The following is a 24,006-nucleotide window of genomic DNA, read 5'->3' as shown; positions in this document are numbered from 1 at the left end:
ATGAACTACTCTTCCAAATATAATGTAAAGGGTGAAAGACATATAGGAAAGAAGTACTCGATGCTTCTTGGTTCCGTTTTTTAAATTTTATTACTTACTGGCCATGGGTCTCTTATTTTTTCTGTTTTATTTCACTATTTGTCAATTAAGACTATAACCACTAAGGTCACACAGAAAAAGAAAGCCATAAAGTCAAGAAGTTTTTAGATATATTTTTATGAAAAGTACTTAACTAAAGTAATCATTTTATATACACATTTGATTTTTTTCATATAGGTGTAGCATTTTTAATTACGTGAGATCTTCAGTTTCTAACCCCTTCTTTTAAACATTCTGATTTTCCCCAGCTTTACAGAAAAGAAAGGCTGTGTACTAAGAAAATATAAGCAAATTATTTTTAAAACCTGTTAATACAAAATGGAGCTATTTTCTAAATCAACGTGTTCAAAATAAAGCCATCAACATAGAAAAATATGGTACTATTTACAAAAATGTTATTGTGAAGGAGATAGCTATGTGTGTGTTATAGAGATATTCTAAAAACAAATATATAAGCACATTGCTAAATGTTAGTAGATTCACATTTTATGTTGCATTTCTGCTTAAAAGAAAATATAAACCCTTATGCTATTATGAACATAGTATATACATTTTTCTACTCGGCATACAAATAAATTAAAATTTTCTTTGAAGCTAAAATAATCACATTACAAACCACATAGTTTCGAAAATGAGATCTCATTCTGGTTTCCTATTGCCACTAACAGTAGGTATTTCATAGTCAGTCTCTTTTTTAGGATCGACCATGTCTTTATACCTCTCCCCACGATGTCGTTCCAAGTAGGGACCCCAGTTAGGAGCTGGTCTGCAGCAGCTTGCAATGCGCTACAAAACAAACACAAAAATAAAGACCTTGCCTTAGAACTTAATTGCTACAATATGTAAACAAGCAACTATCAAACATACCTTCATTTAAAATGTTAAGATCCTCAATATATAATTACCAGGGAAAAGGTGATACTTAAATTTAACTTACAGAATTGTGTTAACTACAAAACCAAAACACCTGAATGTGCAAATGATTTCAAGGGAAAGTGTTTTGAGGCCATCGGAGCACCAGCAAAATGCCACATCCTTTCACCGAATTCTTAGACATTTCTGTCCAGGCCTTGCAGTGAGGGGTAGGTAAGAACCTAAACCAGTACACACATGCCTAGGAAGTTTCAGCAAAGAAAGGGCACTCTGAAGTCAAACCATGGATCTGGACTCATTCTGGGGTGTTTTGGGAATGTATTTACTATCTAAGTCTCCTGAGCCTACCTTGCCATTGTGCTAGAGAGAGGTCATAACACCACCTCCCTGACCCCAGGCCTCCAAAGAGGAAGAATGACTCAGGATCTAGATTGGAGTCAAGATAATTTTCCAGGCTTTTTTCCAGTATAAACACAGTATTCAGACATGTATTAGAAGCAGGTGAGGTTTTAAAGCTGAAGATTACAGCTATAAAGCACCAAGGTCATTTGCTTTGTGACATTTTAAGGATATAACTCAATACAGGTATACACATCACACCTTAAGCATTGTGATAGGAAACAGGGCAAGACACCTTATAGCAGCTTATAATCTAGTACAGGGAGGAACAAATGTATACAGGATAATAAAATGTTATGCATATTGTAACAAGTGATTTTATCAGGTATAGAAGCAGCCTGAAAAATGGGTTCTTTGGTGGTGAGAGAGATATGAGGACCGCACCTCCTTAGGGTAGAAGTCCTTTATTGTCAAAATATTAACAAAGATGTAAAACAATGAAAACAATGTAAAAAAGAAATAAATTCATTAAGCCTAAAAGAAAAGAAATATCTCATATATTATCACTATATGAGTGAATTAATCTTCGTTTTGATCACAAATACTATTTAAAATATAAGTAATATAAATTGAATGTGCTTACTTGAACGATGTTTCCTTCAGCTTGAATTATTTTTATGATAGCCATAACTGGAATCCAAATAATGCAGAAAATAATCATACACCAGCCTAGAGCAACTCCCCAGTTAGGGTATGGGATTTTGGCATATTCAGGTCTATGAAATTTCACCAGCGACCAAATAAAAATCGCCTGTGAGAGTAAAATATCAAAAGACAATGCTAACAATTAGACTTCATTGCACTCATCATCAGCAATTTGATTCCATTCTTTAGAAATAATTTATCAGAATCAATCAAAATGAAGGTGACTAGAAATGAACCAGCCTGGATAATTTATACCTTGACTTTGACTAGAGTCATCCAAATTTAGCACCTTCCTGTACTTAGAAAGAAATGTAAATACTCAGCTAATATTTACTTCAATAAAATAAATATTTAGTTCAATAAACTATTTTATTGGATAAGTATTTATATTTTTATAAATATAGTATTAGAAATTTTGTTATTTAACTAACTTTTATTTATAAGAATGTGACTTTTTTCTTGGACATAAGCTAACCAGCATATTAATTAACCTACCCTGTAGTGAACATATTTTGCTCTCGCCTTAGCAATTGCTTCTGTTTGCACTGCAGAGAGCACCAGTTACTCACCAGCTCAACCACACATGCATTTACACCCATTACTGATACACATTTACCCAAGCACACTTCATTTCCAGCCTCCTACAGTAGGACAAAATATGTTTGCATAATACAAGGAAATTTAAATCTTAAAGATGGAAACATTTTAAAGCCAAGTGATAAAAATTGTTTCTAAAGAAGTTACATATCTTTAAGCGTTAAAATTCATTGGATATAGGAAAGCAAACAAGACAAATAAAAACCAAAAATATTACCAAATAGTTTCTTTAAAGCTAAATGTTTTTGTTTAACTAAAATCTATAAGGAAGTAACAGTGTAAAAACCTTTATAAAATAGTCAAGCTTAATTTATAATTAAATGTATTATTCTATTAATTCAATTACAAGAATTCAAACATATCTCATAATTACCATAATTGTGCATAATTACAAGGGAATAGATGAGGGTTATTGGAGTCTAATAAACATGACTTTATAGAAAATAAATGACAATTTTACATTTTAAAGCAAATCAAGCTGTAAAACCTATATAATAGAAATGCGAAAATAGTTGGCGAAAAAAATCTAGTCAAACCTTCTAAGTTGGTAAGAGGCTTATTTTATTAGGATGAAGACAGTAAATGAAGAAAATGACATTTAATAGGGCTATCAGCAAGGTATCAACAAAAATAGAAAGCAACTAACTATTCTAATTCAGTAATCCAGTCCCAAACTGTTCACTACTTGAAACTGACCTTGTAATGTTAAGAAATAAAATTTAACAGCCCTTACAAACAAACAAATATGATAGTTCAGATCTGAAGCAAATTCTAGATCAAAGCACTTAATGGCTTCTTTTGGAAAACCTTTGAAGGATGGAGGCAATGAAAGCCAAAACTTCACCTCCATAATGCTTTGCCACTGCCCCACCCTACCATTACTTCTAGTCTATAGTAATTCACATCCCATCAAGTTTATTTTGGGATTTAGCCATTCATGGTCCTGAACTGTGATTAAAGATACCACATCCATCTATCTGGTAAGATGACCTTTGCTCTCCCTTAGTTTGAACAAAGCTCCCATTGTTGAATTCATTAACATAAACCATTGCCTCTGTTGACCCAGGGAGGGGTTCCTTTTAGTATTACAGATGTTAAATACTTCCCAAAAGAGAAAAAAATAGACATTAAAATGTGAGGATTCTTAGCAATCTGTATATTTGGGCTGCATCTTTGTCTTTTCTGTACCTAACAGAGAAGTTAGGAATATTGTCTATTTTTTAGGTAATGGATGAATGAATGGCTTATTTCTACTATCCTATTGATTATTTTTAAGTTTAAAGGGCTTTGAAGTCTATAGGGCCCTGTTTATTTTCTTAAATAGAGATACTTAAACCTATGACCTTAAAAATAACATTAAAAAGGACATTTAGGCCCTCCCTGGTGGCGCAGCGGTTAAAGCACTGCACTAAAAAGCTTAAGCCACTTCTGCATTAGTTCGATTCCCACCTGCCCCAGAGGAGATCCACATGGGAAGGCAGACCTCTCCTGACCCGCCCACTGCTCCCCTCAGCTGTGTACTTCGTTGATCTGCCTGTTCTGCTTCCCATTCTGTCTCTGGTGAATCCTCTCACCCTCCGCATCTCTGGCCTGGCCTGTACCCCAGTTCTATATGAATGAATAAATAAATCTTTAAAAAAAAATTAAAACAAGGACATTTAACTTAGGAAATTTGGAGTTTCCAGTCATAAAGCAAAAGTTGATAATAAAATTTGAAATATTCAAGTGTACCTTAGAAACATTTAAATTCGTACATATCATTGATACCAACTTTATTAAATATTCATACTTACAATCAAAAGCATAGGTGTAATGACAAACCAACAAGTTCTCCACCAAAGCCAGAATATCCACCTTTTTGCTCCAATCATCATTTCTATATCTTCAATGAATCTGTTCCCCCCTAAAGAACATCAAATATTTTGATAATATTTTAATCCATTAATCATTGTGGCCCCAAATTGCTTTTTATGTCTAAACATCGTCCTACACGATAACAAGGAAACATACACCTTTAATTACATTCTACTCATAATGTATTGTGCCCTGTATATTATATTTTAATGTTATAGTAAAATCATGAAAGGGAATCAAACTAAATCATTTTAATAAAACATGGAAATTCCATCATCACAATTTACCATAAATCCAGATGATTCCTGTTACTTCCAGTATAGCTGCAATCAAAATGCCCCATCCAGCACAGAAGTGGTCAATCAGATTGACCCAATAAATTCCAGCCTACCAGAAAAATAACAATTTTATTTTAAATTATTTTTATTATTTATAATGTGTTCCAATTGAATCTTATTAATTTGATATTAGATATGATCCCAGAGTCACCTGTGCCAAAATATGAAAAGGAATATTTCCAAATATAAACACCAACATGGCTTTACATATCTCAGAGAGGATACAATACTTTTCATTTTACACTTTTAGAAGAAAAAGTAAGCATTTAGAATAGTTGATTGTCTGCACTTTTTAATATTTCCCAAGAAATATGTAATGTATATTTAAGGTCTATAAACTTTATTGCAATTGTGGAAATTGTTCATTATTGGATCTCCTTTTTCTCTGCAAAAATATATCATCGAAATTGTGCTACAGTGGGAAAAATCTTGGCTAAAACTCAAACATTTTTTTCCAAGTCAGAATTGGACTTGTCAATATATAGTCTCTTAAATCTCAGTATCCTAATTAAGATAATAAAGTATATTCCAACTAATATTTTGTTTATGAAAAAATATCATAATATACCTGAGTCACACAGACGAGACCGAGGAGAAACAAAACCAAGCAGCAACCCAAAGTTATGGGAACCCTCATTTTCTTCATCAGTGTGGGAAACAAATCTTGAATTGTTGTTGTAATAGTTTCTTCAGAAGGGAGAAAATAAGCATGTTAAATGGAAATTCATTTGTCAATCTCCATTCAATTTATCTTAATCAAATTTACAAATAGATGTGGAGAATATACTTTAGCTTGAAAAAAAAAAATCAATAGGGCCCCTTCTCTTATCAGCCAGAACTTGTTGGTTTTGATAAAAATCAAATGTGGCTCTATTTGCTGTTTTTAGCCATCTTTTTTCAAATAAGGATTTTCATTGGTAACTACAAGGCATTAGTTTCCTGCGTACTGGAGTCCTTTGAAAGAAATCTAGAGACAAAGGCTAATTTTGCAGAACTTTTAAATAAGGTGAATATTTGAAGAAACAGCATGAACAGAGAAAGGCTTTCTAGGTTTAAGATACAAATATGTCCATGTACCGTGTACTGGCTAAAAGCAGGGTGTATGAGTGAAAGCATTAAAGCATATGTTTGAAACTTCTGAAGACTCTGAAAGTCAACCAGAGTAGTCTGGACTTCATTCTAGAAAGAGTGAATTACTAATGTATTTCAAGTAAGACAGTGATATGACAAAAACTTTCAGGGTTTCTGGGAGTGTACCCATGGGAAAATCCTTTCTGTACATAAAACCTTGTGCAAGAACAGTCACAGCAGCCGCGCACATAATGAAAAGGAAGAAATAATCCAAGTGCCCATCATTAAGGCCATAGATTGTTAAATAAGTGGAACTACGTCTATGTACCAACATGTATCCATAATACATGTCAAAAAATCAGTGGGCTAAAAATTTGACTTTTATGTGAAAGTCTTAAAATGTATGCTATTTATGGACACATATCTACTGTTTTTAGACAAATATGAACTGAATAACAGATATAATCCATGTGCAGTTGCTTTAAGGAAGAAATGTGAACTGCACTGGGGAGAGAAACAGGAAACTTCAAATTTATCTGTAACAGTTTAATCTTCTAAATAAAAAATTAGTGCTCAAATTAATGACAAAATGTTAATGTTTGTTCTTGGTAGGTGTCTGGTACATGAGTACACTGTATTTAAATTTTAAGTGAATAAAAAATTTTCAGAAAGATTCTGAGAGAAGAAGGAAGTGTGGCAACAGGATTACGTAAGACATGGATGCTTTAAAGTAGAGGAAATCTGGGTAAAATGTCAGAGAGACATGTTAGCACCGGGAAAATTACTTACCAATGGAAGCAAATTGAGAGTCGAGACCTAGTGTCAAAAGCATGAAGAAAAACAATATGGACCAAAATGGCCCACCAGGAAGTTGAGCTAGAGCTTCTGGATAAGCAATGAATGCCAAATCAAAGCCTAAGAAAAATGTGTGATAATTTTATTTAAGTTGCCAAGAAGATTTGCATATTTGGACATTTTCAAAATAATATACTAGAAAAATCTCATTTTAAAATTGATAACCATCAAATATACATTTTCAAAAATTGTTATTACGCTTTTAAAAATATTTAACTTGTATCTATGATATGATATGAACATATGACATGAATTAAGCAATGAGATAAATTTTGTAAAATGGTACATTTTTGACATAAGAAATATGCCAATGATTTTGCTGAACTGATTTCATTTTTTAAGATTAATGAAGAATAATAACTGTCTTAAACGCTAGAAATGTAAATCAGGTCACCTTATCTTCCCCAAGAAATCCTAAAAATGTCATACTAGTAAGAAAGATACATTTATGGAACTAACTTTCTTGTCTTCACCTGTCTTTCCAAGTTTGCTCAGAATCACTATATGCAGAATCATTTTAATTAGTTTATGGCTACCTGCAAAATTGTGTGTAATGAAACTGTAATTGAATCTTTTCTACTTAATTTTTGTTGCCTTTAGAGATGCTTTAATAATTTCGTAATTATATAATGTGCTGTTTAGTTTCGAGTATATTAAGTTTCTCCCAGAGGACTGACCTAAGTTTCAGGAGAATTAGCTTCTAGCCTAGAATCTATCACTTCCTAATTATGTGACCTTCTGCAACATATTTCTAAGCATCAGTCCTATTCTCTGTAAAAGAGAAGCTGGATTAGATTCTAGATGATATCCAAAGTCTCTTCTAGTTATGGCACTCATCGTTTATCAGTTTCTCCATCAAATGATGCCAACTATAAATAAAAATTAATCAGGAATTGCTACATACACACGAATTAAATGAAGATAGTATATGTAAAGTGCTTAACATAATGCCTGATACCTGGAATTCTACAGTAAGTAGTTTATATTAAAGACACAACAAAACTGGCAGGAGAGGTGGGGGCAGGGCCAGGAAAGGACGCTGACAGCGGTGCTGGAAACCTGGTGGACAGTGAATAACCCATGTGACCATATGGAGGTGTGAGGTTATATTGCCCAAATCACATAGTTATGTAAACAAGTAGAAAATTAATAAAACTTGAAAACAAAGCAAAACAAAACAAAATTGGGGGGGAGAATTAGGGAAATAAAATTTCCCTAATATAACTGTTTCCCCAGATCGTCTAAGAATTAAAATATCCAAGCTATGTTCGATGAAATGAGAAGGAAAATACCACGTCCTAAATCCTGAGAGCTTTAATTGTTATGAAATATATTAGTGTTTCTTAAGTGAGCAATAGCAAATTATTAAAATTAATAAAGTGTAACATTACATACCTGATTTTACAACTTGAGAAACTTCCTTTCCAGATATATGAGCCATGTGTCCCAGTATAGAGAAAATAGCGAATCCGGCGAACACGCTAGTGAGGCAGTTTGTCAAACAAACTACAATGGCATCTGAGAAGCAGTTGTTATTGAACTTATTGTAAGATGACAGAGCAACCAAACCACCCCAGGCCACTGAAAGTGAGTAAAATATCTGAGTCGCAGCATCTTTCCAAACCTGTAAGAAAAAAATAATTTATTTTAAAAACCCGTGCTTCATTTGCAATTTGTATAAAACCATTCATATACAAAATTGATAGCTTTCATAAATGACAATGAAATGAATACCCAAGTACCCACTACTCCGCGTAAATAAAACCAGTTACATATACAGCCACTCATGCCCCTTCCTGATCATAGCACCCGTCCGCCCCCTAGTGGTAACTGTTATGCTAACGTTTGAGTTTATCGTTTCCCTTGTTTTTCTTTTTTTACTACAGAAATATATAAACCTAAGCAATATGACACTTAGATTTTGCATGGTTTGAAATTTTAACAAAAGCTATCTTAATGCATATAAATCTATGCATCTTTCATTTTTTCATTTAGAATTGCCTAAGATTTATTCATTATCAAGCTGAACATGTGAAATTTAATTTTATGGCATAGAAAGAATACAAGTGAATTATTAAGTCTCAGTAATATAGCATGATGCTTGGTTTTTGTTACATCATAATTGTTTTATAACAGCAGGAAGTCAATAGTAAACAAAATGAATGGGAAAATAGATCAGTTATCAATCGATCATGATAATTTCACTTATATGTAACAAAATTAAGTTAGAAATAAAATGCTCTCTTATTTCTTAGGAAGTTACAGATATAGAAAGATTTAAAAAATATATGGTTGCTCTCCTAGCTGCTTTTACTTGATATATTTGCATTTTACTAGTGAATGTGACGAGTCTGGGTTGTATAACCCTGGATTCCATAATGTAGCATAAACTGGCTCTCTTTCGGGGGCTCAATTTTACCACTGTAAAATGAAGCAGCAGTAAAATGATCCCTGAAGAACTGAAGACTCCTCTAGCTATCAACATGTGTCCTTCTCAGCTCTCCTGGAGTCTCAAAAGAGTTCAGATATTCAAAGAAAAGCACAAAATGATATAGTTGTGTTTCATTGCTAGAATGATAGATTGAGATTGAGAGGAAAAAAGAATCTCAAAAAATTCTCATTACCACCAATTCCAATGAAGGATTGTGAGTAATGTGTTGGGGCAAGGAGAGATGAGGGACTGAATTGTATGCTTCATAAGGAGATTTAGGGTTAGCAGTGACCTTTTAAAGATCATGGAGACACCGAAAGTTATCAGGTTTAAAGAAAATGGAAGGTACACATTTTAGGGAAAATGTCGCAACTAGAATACAGGACAATACAACAGTAACTGCCATGACTGTGTATTTGCTCATCTTTAAAAAAAGCTTTCCATTTTTGAATGTGCATTAACATATTTTATCTTGTTCAATAATCTAACAGGCAGAAGAAGATGATGAATATCAACATCCGCTTTACTTGCTTCTCATTCATCAGCATAAATGGGCTACTTTGGAAGAAATTAACAAGCAAGGCTAAGAACAGAACGGTCCACAATGATTGAAAAGCAAAAACAAATGGCCTGTGAACCTTTCAAACGTGTTGACTACCAGGCCTGAAAAATAAAAGGTCAAAGTACTAAAATAATTTAGAGCTGTTGTGTTTAATTACTGAGTGAAAATTATTGAGGCACAATAGATATAGCCCAAGACCAGAGATTTCACAACTAAAACCTGACAAATTTCTCTTCTTTACCAATAAAGCTCTACAAAAATTAACTATCAGGCTTGTACCAAAAGGTTACTAAAAAAGTTACTAGAAATAGTAGATGTGTACTATACACCATCAGAGTACAAAATCAATACACAACAATTAGTTACATAGCTCTATATAAACAAAGACCTTGAAGAAAGAAGTTAAAAAAAAAATCAAAATGAGAGGGATACACAATGATTATGGTGGAAAACTAGGGGTTCCTTGATGTTAGGGGTGGTATGGTAGTATATTCTTTAAAAATTGAGGTAGCTGATTTAAAATATACGACTTAGAGGACTAGGATCACACCTTTCAGGTGGGTCTTTCACCACTGTTCATTGCGCTCCCCTCCCCAATTGAAGGACAGTATCTGCAGTACACGTAATGTTAAGGTTCTGCTGTCAAAATTGTAAAAGCTTTTATGGACCTATGATATATACATGTATACCTAGGCATATGGACCAAAGTTTGAACAGGAGGTTACCCAATCCATATTCAGGACACATTTATGGTTCTGATACAAGTTTTATTTATGGAATTCCTTATCAATTTCAAATGTATGTTTTACTTCATAATCCAATAGGCAAAATCTGACCTTACTTTTGGTATATTTTGAAGACATTAAAATAGATATTAGGCCATTAAACTTTCAACTGTTATCTTTAAATTTACTATGAGTCTATACACAGTCTTAGTCCTCAATTTGCAGCTATTCATGCATGAAATATATTTTTCAAATTAATAATCCCAAACCCTTTTGGTCAAATAGTGTCAGTTATACAAATGACTTTTATAAAGGGCTTTTAATATCCTACTGCTAAAAATAAATACTGCATGTCTACTAGTGTAATATTAAGTAGCTGAGTCAGACTTCCTAGTGGAGAGAAACACTAATAAATTGAGCCACATTTTTTGTATGCTACTTACTAAATTATGATATTCTTCATGCAATAAAAAAATCTCAGTACTTAATTTTTTTTTAGATTTTTTTCTGCATACAGAGCTGGGGTACAGGCCAGAGGTACAGGGGCGGTGAGAGGATTCACCAGAGACAGAGTGGGGTGCAGAAAAAGCTGATTGATGGGTTACACTGCTGAGGGGAGCAGCGGGCGGGTCAGGAGAGGGCTGCCAAGACATGCGGGACACCTCCCTGACCGGGGATCGAACTGGTGATATGGCTGCCGCTAGTTTCATAGTGCTGTGCATTAACCCACTGCGCCACCAGGGGAGCCCTCAGTATTTACTTTTAAGGTTTACCTCCTTTGAACATTTAAAATCCAAATTTTGTCTTACCTCAGCTTCCATAAGTTTGGTAAAATTGGACTGTGATCCAATATAGTATGAAATGCCTTTTGATGCCCCTTGCAGAGTCGCACCTCGTATTAACAAGATGAGTAGGACAACATAGGGGAAAATAGCTGTAAAATATACCACCTACCAAGAAAAACAATCTAATGTTTAAATCATGGTTTATAATTGGACAGAAATAAAGTTACTAACCAGTTGAGATGAACAAAACGAATTACAGATTTCATAATAATAAATGTGATGATGCCAAGTCTCAAACTGCCATTATTTCCTTTTCTGTTCTCATGGCTCTCAAAGGATCAATTTTCAACACATTCTGATATATGAAGCAGTGTTTCCCAGGTTCATGTTGTAGCTAGCACAACAAACATTGCTAACTTGGAATCTAGATGAAGTGTTCACCTAAACACATCTCTATAAATGGCTAAGGGGAGTGAGAATCTCCTTGCAGTAAAATACTGTATTGAGGTAGAAAGGGAAATGATTAATAACCCTGCAGTATACTGGGTAACCATGGAGAAGGAAAATATTCCTCTAGTTGATTTTCAAATCCGGTGAAAGTTGATTAAAGTGAATGCTGGGCACCTGGTATTATTACCCTTAAAGCTACAGTAAGAGGTTTAGCTGGCACACCTATGGGCACACTACTTGTATCCTAGAACACATGGTTCCAGGTGAGCAGATTGTCTCTGAAGCCGGCTTTGCACTAATGTGGATGACTCCTGTGATCCGTAGATGTCCTATGTTTGATAATATAGACAAGGAGATGGTTTAAATAAGTCATCCAGAGGCCAATAAAAATTAATTACCCAGGTAAGTGATCTTTAATGGATTCTTCCAATATTAACATCAAAAAGGAACTGAAGGTTTCAACAATTTGCAAAGGAAACATTATTTTGGAAAGTTTCCATTGACTTTGTGATGTTCACAGTGTTTTTGCGATTGAACAGCATGTCTCATTACTACTTAACATTAACTGACTCTGTTGGATATTGTACTAGGAATATAAGGATATTGTCCTGTTATTCCTGCCCTCTACCCATAAAGAAATGTCAGGATGGTTGTTACAAACACAAATATTTACATTTATGGGTACTGCACAACTGCTCACAGAGAAAATATCATGTGGCTCCCTGAAATTGCCCTGTGTACTCTGAAAATTTAAAAAATAAAACACTAAAGTGGGGAATATGCTCTGTAGGAAAAGATTGCTGAGAAAAAGCAGTTTGAGTCAGTTTTAGTAAGCTTTAAGAGAACAATTGCATAGTTTCTATCTCTCTCTTTACAACTTAAGGAACCACAACATTGTTGCCCTATATAGCAAGGAACTAGGCTTTCCAAACCAAACATTCCAACACGTAATTCCATCCAAGAGGCTTATTTGTATTGTAGGGAAGAAAGTTTAAAAATATATTCTCAAGCCTCAGAATGTGATACAAGCTGGAAGGGTCCAAATTTGGAATAAATGTACAACTCTAGTACTCGTATTTGCTTGTTTTGTTTGATTTTCAACAATAGCAGTGTTTCTATATGTGTTCCTTGAGCTAGGCTATCTACTTAGAAAGCTGTTGCACATTTAAATGTTACCATTACAGGAAAACAAAAAGCCATGAAATTGGTAATGCTTGACATCGAACTACAATTAAATTGGAAAACAACTACAGCACTCTATAATGTTTTCCAAATTACCTTGCCAGAAGACTTGATTCCTTTAAATAGAGCTGCTCCAACTATGAGCCAAGCCAAAAGAAGACAAAGTGCTAAATACCACACAATTACTCCAGTCTCATCCATTCCGCTTGAACGTTGGAGTGCCACTTTACTGAAAACACATAAGCCTTTTTATGAAAACAAAGTCTCTTCTCTTAATACATTAAATTTTGTAATATTTTTCATCCAGGGGCAAGTTGCATTCATGTTTTATTAATAAGTGTTCTACGTGCCTTTGTTCAAATACTATTGTGTACAGAAGTAAAGCCTTCAATGAAAAAAACAGACTCTGAAAGTTAGGGTTCTCTATAGCCAATCCAAAACTCTAGAATAAAAGATCTACTGAATCCATTAAGCTATGATTTCCCCTTAACATTTCAACCCCCCTTTATGTAAAAAATCCCCCTTTCATCAGATTATTTCATTCTACTCATTACAGTATTGTTTCTCAATTTAAAATGATAGAAAACAGCATTTAAGATAACAGTAAATTATATTATTCATCATAATTTCAGCAATCAAATTTTCATGACCACATTATTTATACCTTTTACAAAGGCTTTCTGTAAAAATTCCATGATTTCTATGAGAAGCATGTATGGACCTAGGATTTTAATTCTTAACTTGATAATCGAGAACAATTCATGATCCAGATTTTAAAAGGGTCACACAATATTTACATGTAAATGAGGAAGAGCTCATCCCAAAAAGTTAGGTGAAAGGTGAAGGGAAGGTATACAGGAGAGAGAGGAAAGCGAACTCATTTAGAAGTAATAAAAGTAAATATAACCCAGCATATGTATTCTTACCACATAATAACAATATCAAACAAAATGGACAATGGAGAATTGCAGACATAGATGTTACTAGTTTACCATTACAACTTGCCCATCATCTAATATGTATTTTGTTTAAAGTAGTGCTCTAACTTATGTCTAGTAAACACTAAATAAGTCATTACTGACAGTGTGGTGCCCATTCAATAACTAATTTTAATGACAACTTGTCTACCACTGGTAATTTTGCAGGTTAGTGCCATAAGATAAGCAAACATCTGTGTCAATAAGTAAATTTACTTTGATTCACCTTTGTTTCTACTTATGTGACTAAAAGAGCTAATAATTATTAATAACAAAGACCTTTAAATAACATCTGTTTAAGAAGTCAGTCATCTGATGTACTTACTTCCAATATTGTTCACTGGGAAGCTGCCCTGGTTGATAAACTTCACTTCTGTTGATGCAGGTGTAATTGTTAGCATCCACCCAGCTTTTATTCACTTGAATATCCACCCCATTTATAGTCACATTACAGTGGCTTACTAAAAGTTGTAAAGAAAAAAAGAGATAAATGTAGACACAAATTTAGTATTAGAAGAATATTTCCCTGGCCAAAAACAAAGTTGTAGTGATAAAATATTTGAAGTACTATCTAAATTGTTTGATGAGGGGTCTCCCTGGTGGCACAACGAGTTAAGTCTCAGCACTATAAAGCTATCTGCAGCCACTGCAGCATGAGTTCGATCCCCAGCCAGGTTGCTGCCCTACATGGTGCAGCAGACCTCCCCTGGCCTGCCTGCTGCTCCCCTCAGCAACATACTTCAGTATATCGGCCTACTCTGCTTCCCACTCCATCTCTGGTGAATCATCTCACTCCCACACCTCTGGGTCTGAACTCCAGTTCTTGTATACATAAATAAATAAATTTCTAAAAAATTGTTCGGTGAATAGCAAGAAGAAATCTTACAAGTGGAACCAGTCATGTATATATTGAGCATCTTAAATATCCTCTACTACTGGGCTGGGGATGAGTATGAAAATATCTCCTCTCTTAAACTGAGATTATATTTATGGTAATAACAGCTTTAGTGTAACAGTCATTTCAGCTGTGATTTAGGGAAATTTTATAAGGTGGGCTTTTTTTTTTAAAACTCTATAAATAAACGACACCTTTCAATTCTTAAGACATATTAAGTCTGTGTTACTTTGCCATCTGAAGTACACAGGAAATCCCCGTGGTAGTGATCTGTACCACTGATGCTAATCATCCTAAATATTAGCAACATGGACAAAGCTCATTGTACTTGGCACATATTACTATGACACATTATGCAAAGTGTTTTTTCTTCTTTCACTTTCCCATTTTCTTCCTGCTCTGCTGCCCACAGATTACGCCTGCAAGAAGTACTCCTAGACTTGGTTTAGAGTTCTTGACCACCCTCAGAAATGAACACTGCATTTATCAATACTCAGGTTATACACACTTTATCCTGCCTTCATAATGACCTCCAGCTCATGTAAAATGGTACCTAAGTTAGTTAGAAAATGATTTATCCCATTAAGTTTATTTGGAAATAGACAATAATAAGTAGTATAAACAATATCTCAAAAATAAATAAGTGACTTTTACCTATAGGTGATCTGCTACAGTTTTCGTCTGCCCAATAAGAACAATTTTTCCACGGCAGTTCACTTTGAAAAGAAGCAAACATGTAGTAAAGACTGTAGGCAATTATGACATTGTAATAGATTGTTACAAAAATGGATATCAGGACCATTGTAATTCCCACACCTGGAAAAGAGAACAATTTAAAACTGAGCAAACAGTGAAATTACTTTTGCTGATACATAAAATAACTACATCTCAGTTTCCACAAAATCTATTTGAAAATGAAGACTGTTTCAGATAACTTTTATATTTTTGGTGAGGTGAAAGCAGTACTAGTGAGGCACTTCCTTCTCAAGTTCAAAATCATTTTCAGAAATGGCTTTTTCAGTTGATTAGAAAAAGATACTAAGATCAAGTCCCATGTTAAGAAGACCCATGTTAAGCCATCAAATCCACTTAAGGCAACCCCCAGTCTATTACTCTTTTTTATTCCACACATTCTTGTCAGAGTGGTTACTATTCTTTAAAAAACAATTCAAAGTCTTATATTAGCTCACTGACAAACACATTTTCATCTATAAACACACATTTTGACAACTGGAAGATAAGACCTCTGGATTATGTCCTGAAAGGCGAGCATAGAGTATATTCACAAGTATATGTAGAGAAAATCCAGTAACTGTGTACCAATTAGTAATTAAAATTTCTAAATATAATTCAGTAGTTTCAAAGGCAGTTTCCATACTGAGTCTAATTCTTATGCTTAAGACTAGATTTTGGGCTTGTTTCCCTAATGTTCCAACACAAAGTACTAGAAAATTGTTTATGCGATGTCATGGAAACTGTAGTAAATAGGTCTTAGTGGCGTGCACATATCAAAACGATATCTAATCACTATAAAGAGAAACTGCTATTTAGTGACAATCAAGGCATTTTGAAAAACTTTGCCAGTATCCACATCTGCATTCTGAGATAAAGAGAAATAAAAATTAACCTTTGAATTTTCAAGTTCTATGGTGGCAACTATTCAGAAAAACAATGTTGTATGTCTGTCTGCCTTTAACATCTTTTATTTTAACACTTTTCTTCCACAGTTAGGACTGCTATATGTATGCATAGATCAATAAGCACGAAAGAAAAACATTTGAATACCTACCTTGAAACAATGGAAGAATCTTCCAAATTGAAACTGGACCTAAGCTAGCAAATTGTCCCAGTGAGCACTCAAGGAAGAACAAAGGTAAACCAGCCAATGCTAGCATAATAGCATAAGGTATCAAGAAGGCACCTAGAAAATGCAAAAAAGAAAAAAAAAAAGAAAGAAAAAGAATCAAAGTATAATTACATCCCCAAATCTTGACAGCACTTTGACAAGCAGCAAATTTTGAAAGCATTCTGATAGAGTGGAGTCAAGCCTCCTATTTATTACTTTCTCTGAAATAAAGTAGCTGGTTCTGTAAACCTTGGATTCCTCATCTGTGAAATGGAAACACTACTATTATCTGTTGAAGTCATTGTGATTATTAAAAAACAATAAACCTGCAGAAATGAACCCAGAGGAGCTGAATGATCACACAGGCTTTGGATCCAGACAGATGTAGATCTACATCCTGGTTCTAACATTTACTAGTTACATAGCAGGACAAATTACTTAATTTCTGAGTATGAGACTCCTTATTAATGGGTTGTTAATTAATCACCTCATATTAAACATCTTTTATAAAAGGGTCATTTACAGAACCTGTATGAAAGAAAATACTTGGTGAAATGACAAGCACGCAATAGCTATTCAAAGTTAGTTTCCCTCCTTTATTCTTTAAAAATAAGTGATGCACTTTTAAGGCTGTGGGTGCAAATGGTTAATTGGTTCAAGATGGAAGATACTGCAGCAAAGTTCATTATTCTCCAAATCATCCCTAAAGGTCTTTGCTCAACATTAATATATTGTCTTTGCCAGAAGGATCTGAGCATTTGAGATGCATTCAGAATTGTCTTTGAATTTCATAGGGACTAATTCTCCTGCATTTAGATTATCCAGTCCCTGCCCCCTTTTTAAAAAAGCCTTTTATTATTTTACTGATTTTTGACCACTTTTTGTGGCATCATATTTTCTGTACTCATTTTTTACTATCAAAATTGTACAACTCTACATTATTTTTATCTTAAAGCAGACATCATTTTTTTCCCTTAAGGTAACACTGGTTTACAAAATTGTATATGATTTAGGGGAGCTGGCCCACAACTCCTCAGATATATGTCAAGGGCTATCACACTGCACGCCAGAACCCTTACCAGATTGTAGTTACAAGCAGAGACCTATTCAAGTGACTGGTCTAATATTCTAGAGGTCTTGAAAAGTATGCTAAAAAATAATAAGAAAATAAGGAGATATGTGGATAAATGGACTTTTTGATTATATCTATTTCATTTGCTTCTGTAATATTTTTCCTCGTGTATTTTTCATATTGTGATACTGTAACATCATACCTAGGAATTACAATTTTTCCCAACCCTGAGATATATTCTACAGAAGTATAAGGAGACAATAAAATATTTGTTATGTACAAGTTACTAGAACATATGGAAGAGTATGTTTTCATAGATGTTGCAATGTACATACCATCATTATCATGACTAATAGAAGTTTTTAAATCCTATCAATGGTGACTATGAAGGAAAGGTAACACAAGCTATCCCTTTTTCAATACACCAATAAGCAAAAGTCTACTCATCCACTGTAATAATCTTTTTAATGAATTATGTTTCTCAGTGTTATATATAGCTTTTTATCCATTATTTTTATTAATAGCAACCATAATTTATGAGTGATCACAGTGCAGTAATCACAGTGAGATAATATTTCTGACTTAGACCCCAAGGTAGTATGATACTTCTCTTTCATGAACTGTTACAAAATTTACGGATAAAAATAATTGCAGATTTTAGCAATAGTTTTTCAAATATGGCTATGTTTTTAAATCTGCTCTATTGAGATGTGACAAATTTGAATTTCATGTCCCGCTTCTACTCTTGGGCAAAGGAGAAAAGCAATTGAGCGAACCTAAATCATCTACTGCCCAAAGGATGTGATATTTAAGAACCGAGAGCCAATGTGACATATTAATTTTGAGATAAAATTGTTGAAAGCAATATCATACATAAATAATACTATTTTATGGTGGCTATATTTTAAAATTCCTTGGTAAACTAGTTCCTGAAAATACACAGCAACTACTGGATTGATATCAAGTCATAGTGAATTTCTTATTCTAAACCCAAAACAAGAGACTGGAAAGGCATCTGAATGCCTCTCTTCACTACATCAGACCTTAGAACACCAAAAATACTCCTACTCATTTTCCAGCTAAAACTTAGACCAAACCCATGAGCAAACAATATAGGTACTAGATAAGGGAATTTATGCAACCAATACTTAAAGTGTCTGGTAAACAGAGCTCCTCGAGTCTGTGAAGGCTAGTACAAATGCCTTAATGCAACCAATTGACAAGAAATATAAGATTAAAATATCACCACACGGTCCTGTTGCATCAAGAAAAATAATTATAGTGACACAGTTTCCCTGGTACCCGATTATGAAATATTAAGTATGTCACCTCTACACTTCTCACAGAACCTGTAATTACAGGTAAATAAAATATGGTGTAAGTGAAAATTTGTTTCAACATTACTAGAGAATTGTGTAATTCATTTTGCTTCCCTTTGTGTGTCACTGCAGAGTTATTTTTTTCCTTATTCTAATTGAGTCTCCCTTAATGATCTATTAAATGCAAGCTGTATTATTTTGCAGATATTAAGTACCTTGCCTTGAACTAAACTCTGTTGCACTTTAGTAAGATTTCTTCATGGTCAACTCAATGTGGAATACCGAATTTTTCAACTAAACCTTTAATTATATCTCAAAGTAATTCCTTCCACAATTAAATTTCCAAATTGTAATGCTTTATTCTATTTAATCAAGCAATTTATTTGAGCTTCTTACTAGAATTAGAAGTTTATGCCTTTTGTTAGATTAAGCTATAAATTAAGCAAACCACAACTTGAGACTCAACAGATTACCATAGGAACCTGAAAAAATTAAGAAGAGTAAGTCATAGTTGAAGATTACATGTGAGTACAAGTCACAAACTCAGAAATGCTATATACACAATGTTTATAAATTTATATTTGAGGATTTTGTGACGCCAGCTTCCTAAACTTGAGCTAGCAACTCATAGTCTAATTCTAAATGCAGTATGCTTTTTGTTCTTCCTCATACTAACACAAACTATCACACACTTGTCCTTAGTTCTTAAAATATCCTCAGAAGCTACATAGCACTCCACTTAAAAATGGAGGGAAAAGAGATATGTAAGGGAAATACCTCCGCCATTGTTGTAGGTCAAATATGGGAATCTCCAAACATTCCCCAATCCCACTGCATATCCAACCATGGATAGAAGGTAATCCGACTTTTTGGACCAGTTACCACGGTCCTGATTTTCATCATTTTCGCCAACATGGAAATTCTCCGATGAAGCTGTCACTTTCTGGAGAAGGGAAGATAGCAAACATATCAATGGCTTTGTCTTTCTACCACAAACATTCCAAAAGAAGGACAATTTCACAAATCTGGAAAGAGATAGGGCTGGGGTAGAAAAGAAGGTAGGTGGGGGGAGGGGAGAGAAAGAAGAAAGAGAGGAACCCCTAAAAAACATAGCCAAGGGGAAGGCTTTCCAAAGTTGGGTAGAATTTTGCCAATGACTGTTTTTATTTTAGCAACATTTACCCCTTGATATGTAAAAAAAAAAAAAAAGCAAAAACAAACAAACAAAACCTCTGTTAGTGGATAGACTTACTATTCCTTCTAGTGATATTATACACATTTTGGTGAAAATGTTGTGACACTCAGCAAGAAGGGCAAAAGAAAGCAGGCAAATAAGGCTTCAATATTAAAGTCTTACAGATGAATTAGATTAAATTAACACTCTTGGGACTGTGGGACATCTCTGAAAAGAAGAGTCGAATGCAAGCTCCTTTTCTTATAAGCTAACAGTCTGGAATAGTTGGAATGAAGGCCAATTTTACTTTTCTCCTGTCTTGGACAGTAAAAAAATCAGTGCTCTTCTGAAAACCCAGAATGATATTCTGGGACAAAGCCTCCTGCCCCAGCAGGTGGAGCAGCTGTCTATCCACCTAAAGGAGCAGGGCTTCCTTCCTAACCTGTCGCTGCTCTGGGGTCTGCTCCCTGGGCCACAGAAGGTTCGTCCATTGCTCTGCAGCACATGGACACAGACAGTCCACAGAAGGGACAGAACACAGGAGACCCCCCCCCCCAAGCAAAACATGAGGTGCACCTGTGCTTTCTAACCGCTGGAAAAAGGGCAGTTCTATTTTTCCTCTACTCTTTGGGGACATCTCAGCCACTTTGAAGGCAGTTGAACAGAAATGTGGAGCACAAGGCGCAGCTGTGGAAGCAAAAACTGAGACTTGCCTCCCTTGAGTTTTCCCCGTCCAGGCCCTCCAAACAGCCCGCAGTCCCCAATGCTGTACCTCTTTCCCTCTGCACTTGAAGAAGCTGGGGCACTTCAACTTGTCCATGGTTCACTCAGTGCCTCGGCTCGCTCCGCCTCGTCTTGCAGTCTGGCTGAGCTTGACTGGTAACAGGTGCACACTCCCCCGTTTCTACCTGCCAGTGAGACACCTTGCCTAGGGGTGGGACCATTTATGGAGGGAAGCTCTCTCCTCCCCCTCCTAGTCGTCCTGTTGTATCAGTTACCGGAAGGGGCCAAAGCGAGGCTCTGGTTTTTCCCCAGGTAAGCCGGCATGTGGCAATACCCTGTCCCGGCCCCGGGAAAGGGCTGGGCTCTGAGAGAGCAGAGCCGTCTGAGCCCAGATGACTGACAGCCTTTGACTCAGAGCCCAGAGCGTGCCTTCGCAATCTCGCCTCCTCTCCCGGGTTCCCTGCTTCCTCCTAACCTCCTATCTCAGGCTGGTCTCTGTCCTGGGGCCAAGTGCTGATCTCCACGGTGCTGAAGGGGGGAAAGAGTAAGGTCTGCGCAGCCCTTCCCCTTCCCCGGATTCTCCTGAACAGATCCTACTGTCCTGAGCCCTCAGATTTGCCCCTCACTAGAAAGCACTCGATCCCCTGGGGGCAAACTGCTACTCCCAGAAAGAAAGCTCCTGAATCGGGCACCTTGAAAAGCAGCCAGCTGAGATAAGATTACTGAGCTGGCTCTGCCTGAAAAGAGCAACTTTGAGCCTATGTTTCAGGCACTTTTCTCAGCCTTCGGGACAACGTTGCCCTTCACAGGGGTTGCTTTGTGTACTATTTCAAAGACACCAAACAAAAACAAATTATTGTGCAGGTTTATGGGAAATTCTAACCCTAACAAAGGATTCCACTCTGCAAGAAAGGTGAGGCCTAGAAAGTAAGCAATGAGGAAACATCTCAACTTGACTAAGCCAGAAAAAAAAATTAGCGTGATGCCACTTCCCCACTGTTGCACCTTTCCGCCACAAAACTCACAGGCTTCAAAGTCAATCTGCTCAGGTCAAAGATGGTGGCAATTCTGTGAAATACAGTACAAATCAGGGCACGCAGGAGCCACCCAGAGCCCAATCCTGCACTCTATGTGAGTTCCTTTGTCCTCCGTTGACTGACAAGACTTTTCAGTTGCAATAGCAATGTGCCTCAGGGAATCTGGGCAGATATGGAAGAGGAAAATCCATGAGAGAACTGGGAAGGTGGAAAGAAGGAAGTATTGATGGGTTTCTTCTAGCTGTCCTGAATAAAAAAAGATCAGGCATGTGTGCACTACTAGAACACATGCTCCCTTTAACTGTGTATACTCCTAGTATGACCTAAAAGGCAAAATGAACGAATGACTGACTACCCTGTTTTAGACAAGGAGGAGAGGCGTGGAAGAGGGACTTATGAGCTTCTTTATAAAAGGACGAGCTGAAAAGCAAATCTAATAGCATTACCAAACTATCGAAGCTCTGTAGAAATTAAAAGAATTCACTACGAGGCACAGCAAACGTGGTACCTGTGGGATTAGAAAAAGAACACAAATTTTAGCGATTGATACATTAGAGGAACAGCAAGGCTGGAGTAGGTGATGCGCGCGAGAAACAGCCAGCCATTTTGCATTCCTGTGGTATAGCAGAGAACTTCGGGCACCTTTGAGAATTTAGAACATGAGAAGCAAAGAATGTGATATAAGGTATGTTTGAGAACATGGCTTTCTTTTGGGAGAGGATATTACTCCTGTTGCTATGCATGGTCTTTGCTTTCTCGGGTCCTGCCCACCGCTGACATTCCTGCCTCTAGCCCTAAAGCTGGTGTGTTCTTTCCTGTGCACGCGCCTACTCATTTCTCATCTCACTTCTGTGCCTTGCTCATGCTATTTCTTCTGCTGGAAATCCCTGCCCTCCTCATTTGGCTAAATACTACTCATCCTTTCAGACTGCTTAGGTATTTGGCTAAATACTACTCATCCTTTCAGAGCGCTTAGGTATTACCTCCTGCACGTCTTCCACAGTGCTTTCTTCCTCTATTACTGGATTTAGATGCCTCACTTCTCTATTGCTGTGCTACCCTATACAGGTTTTACATTGTGTGAAACTATCTGCTGACTGTTTTCTAGACTGAAAGTTCTTTGAGGGCAGGGAAACTGTCTTAGTCATTCCAACACTGCCAACATGTTACGTAAGACCAGATACAGAACAGACACTCAGTAATTACTTATTAGAATATTTTAACTCAGAAAGGCCACTTTGTTGTCAAAAGGGGGAAAAGGACAACTGGTATAGAAATTATCATAAATACTATAAATGAATATCATAAACTTCCAGGAGTGTTTTCTTCTTCTTTGGGCCTGAATTATTAACTGGTGAACAAATGGGTTTTTTATTTGTTTGCTTACTGGGGATTTAAATGAAGTATAGAAATTGAGTGGGCACAAGAGAGAGGGAACTACATGAACTCAGACACAGATACCTGAATAAGTATGGTGTGAGCGAACAGAACAAGACAGCCAGTTGTTAGGGGAAGAAGAAAAAGGTTGGAGAGGGAAAGTGCTTTGGAATTCAGACTGAAGGCATGTTCCGATAGCCAATAATACAGTGATTGAGAACTTGGAGATTACACATAGTATACCTTAGTTGTGCAAAAATACCTCAAAATTAGAATGAATTATCTCCATGCACCAAGTTGTGCAACGCTGTATTTGTAAACGATAAGCCATCTCTTCCAGGGTACATACACATTACAGGTACGTATCTGCTCAGCTTTTATTAAAAAAAAAAAAGTTTTGACAGAAATTTAAAGATTTGTTTAGTAACTCGTTTAGTAATAAGTTACCAGCGGGTCCTCCCTGGTGGCGCAGCGGGTTAAAGCACAGCACTAAGAAGCTAAAGCCACTTTAGATGAGTTTAATCCCCCATAAGGGATCCCCAGTCAGTAACCCACATGGCGCAGCAGACCTCTCCTGTCTCACTCACTGCTTCCAGAGTAGTGTACTTAGTTAATTCACTTGTCCTGCTCCCCACTCTGTCTTTGGTGAATCCTCTCACCGCCCCTGCACTTCTGGCCTGTACCCCAGTTCTGTATGCACAAATAAATAAATCTTTAAAA

General features: G+C 35.8%; 1 protein-coding gene across 1 annotated transcript; it reads right to left on the bottom strand.

The window, feature by feature from the left end:
- Nucleotides 1–738: 738 nt before the first annotated feature.
- On the bottom strand, nt 739–20,969 carry SLC6A14 (solute carrier family 6 (amino acid transporter), member 14). The gene is made up of 14 exons (XM_004685729.1): nt 20,922–20,969; nt 19,753–19,918; nt 16,528–16,659; nt 15,393–15,554; nt 14,169–14,304; nt 12,963–13,095; nt 11,259–11,399; nt 8,127–8,355; nt 6,666–6,791; nt 5,374–5,492; nt 4,755–4,854; nt 4,407–4,516; nt 1,955–2,122; nt 739–885 (listed from the first exon to the last, which is right to left on the bottom strand). Exons 1-14 carry the CDS (start codon nt 20,967–20,969, stop codon nt 739–741), a joined length of 1,917 nt encoding a protein of 638 aa, XP_004685786.1.
- Between the last annotated feature and the right edge of the window lie 3,037 nt (nt 20,970–24,006).

The sequence above is a fragment of the Condylura cristata genome, unplaced genomic scaffold, assembly GCF_000260355.1.
Source record: "Condylura cristata isolate star-nosed mole 26May11 unplaced genomic scaffold, ConCri1.0 scaffold00019, whole genome shotgun sequence".
NCBI lineage: Eukaryota > Metazoa > Chordata > Mammalia > Eulipotyphla > Talpidae > Condylura > Condylura cristata.
This window is presented reverse-complemented; position numbering and strand designations above follow the sequence as displayed.

What these genes read in the sequence shown, in the direction of transcription:
- SLC6A14 (XM_004685729.1), bottom strand. Translation starts at nt 20,969, where the DNA reads ATGGACAAGTTGAAGTGCCCCAGCTTCTTCAAGTGCAGAGGGAAAGAG. An exon ending in GACCTACAACAATGGCGGAG is followed by an intron (nt 16,660 to 19,752) that starts GTATTTCCCTTA and finishes TGCATTTTCTAG; the next exon opens with GTGCCTTCTTGATACCTTAT. An exon ending in GATTCTTCCATTGTTTCAAG is followed by an intron (nt 15,555 to 16,527) that starts GTAGGTATTCAA and finishes TCTCTTTTCCAG; the next exon opens with GTGTGGGAATTACAATGGTC.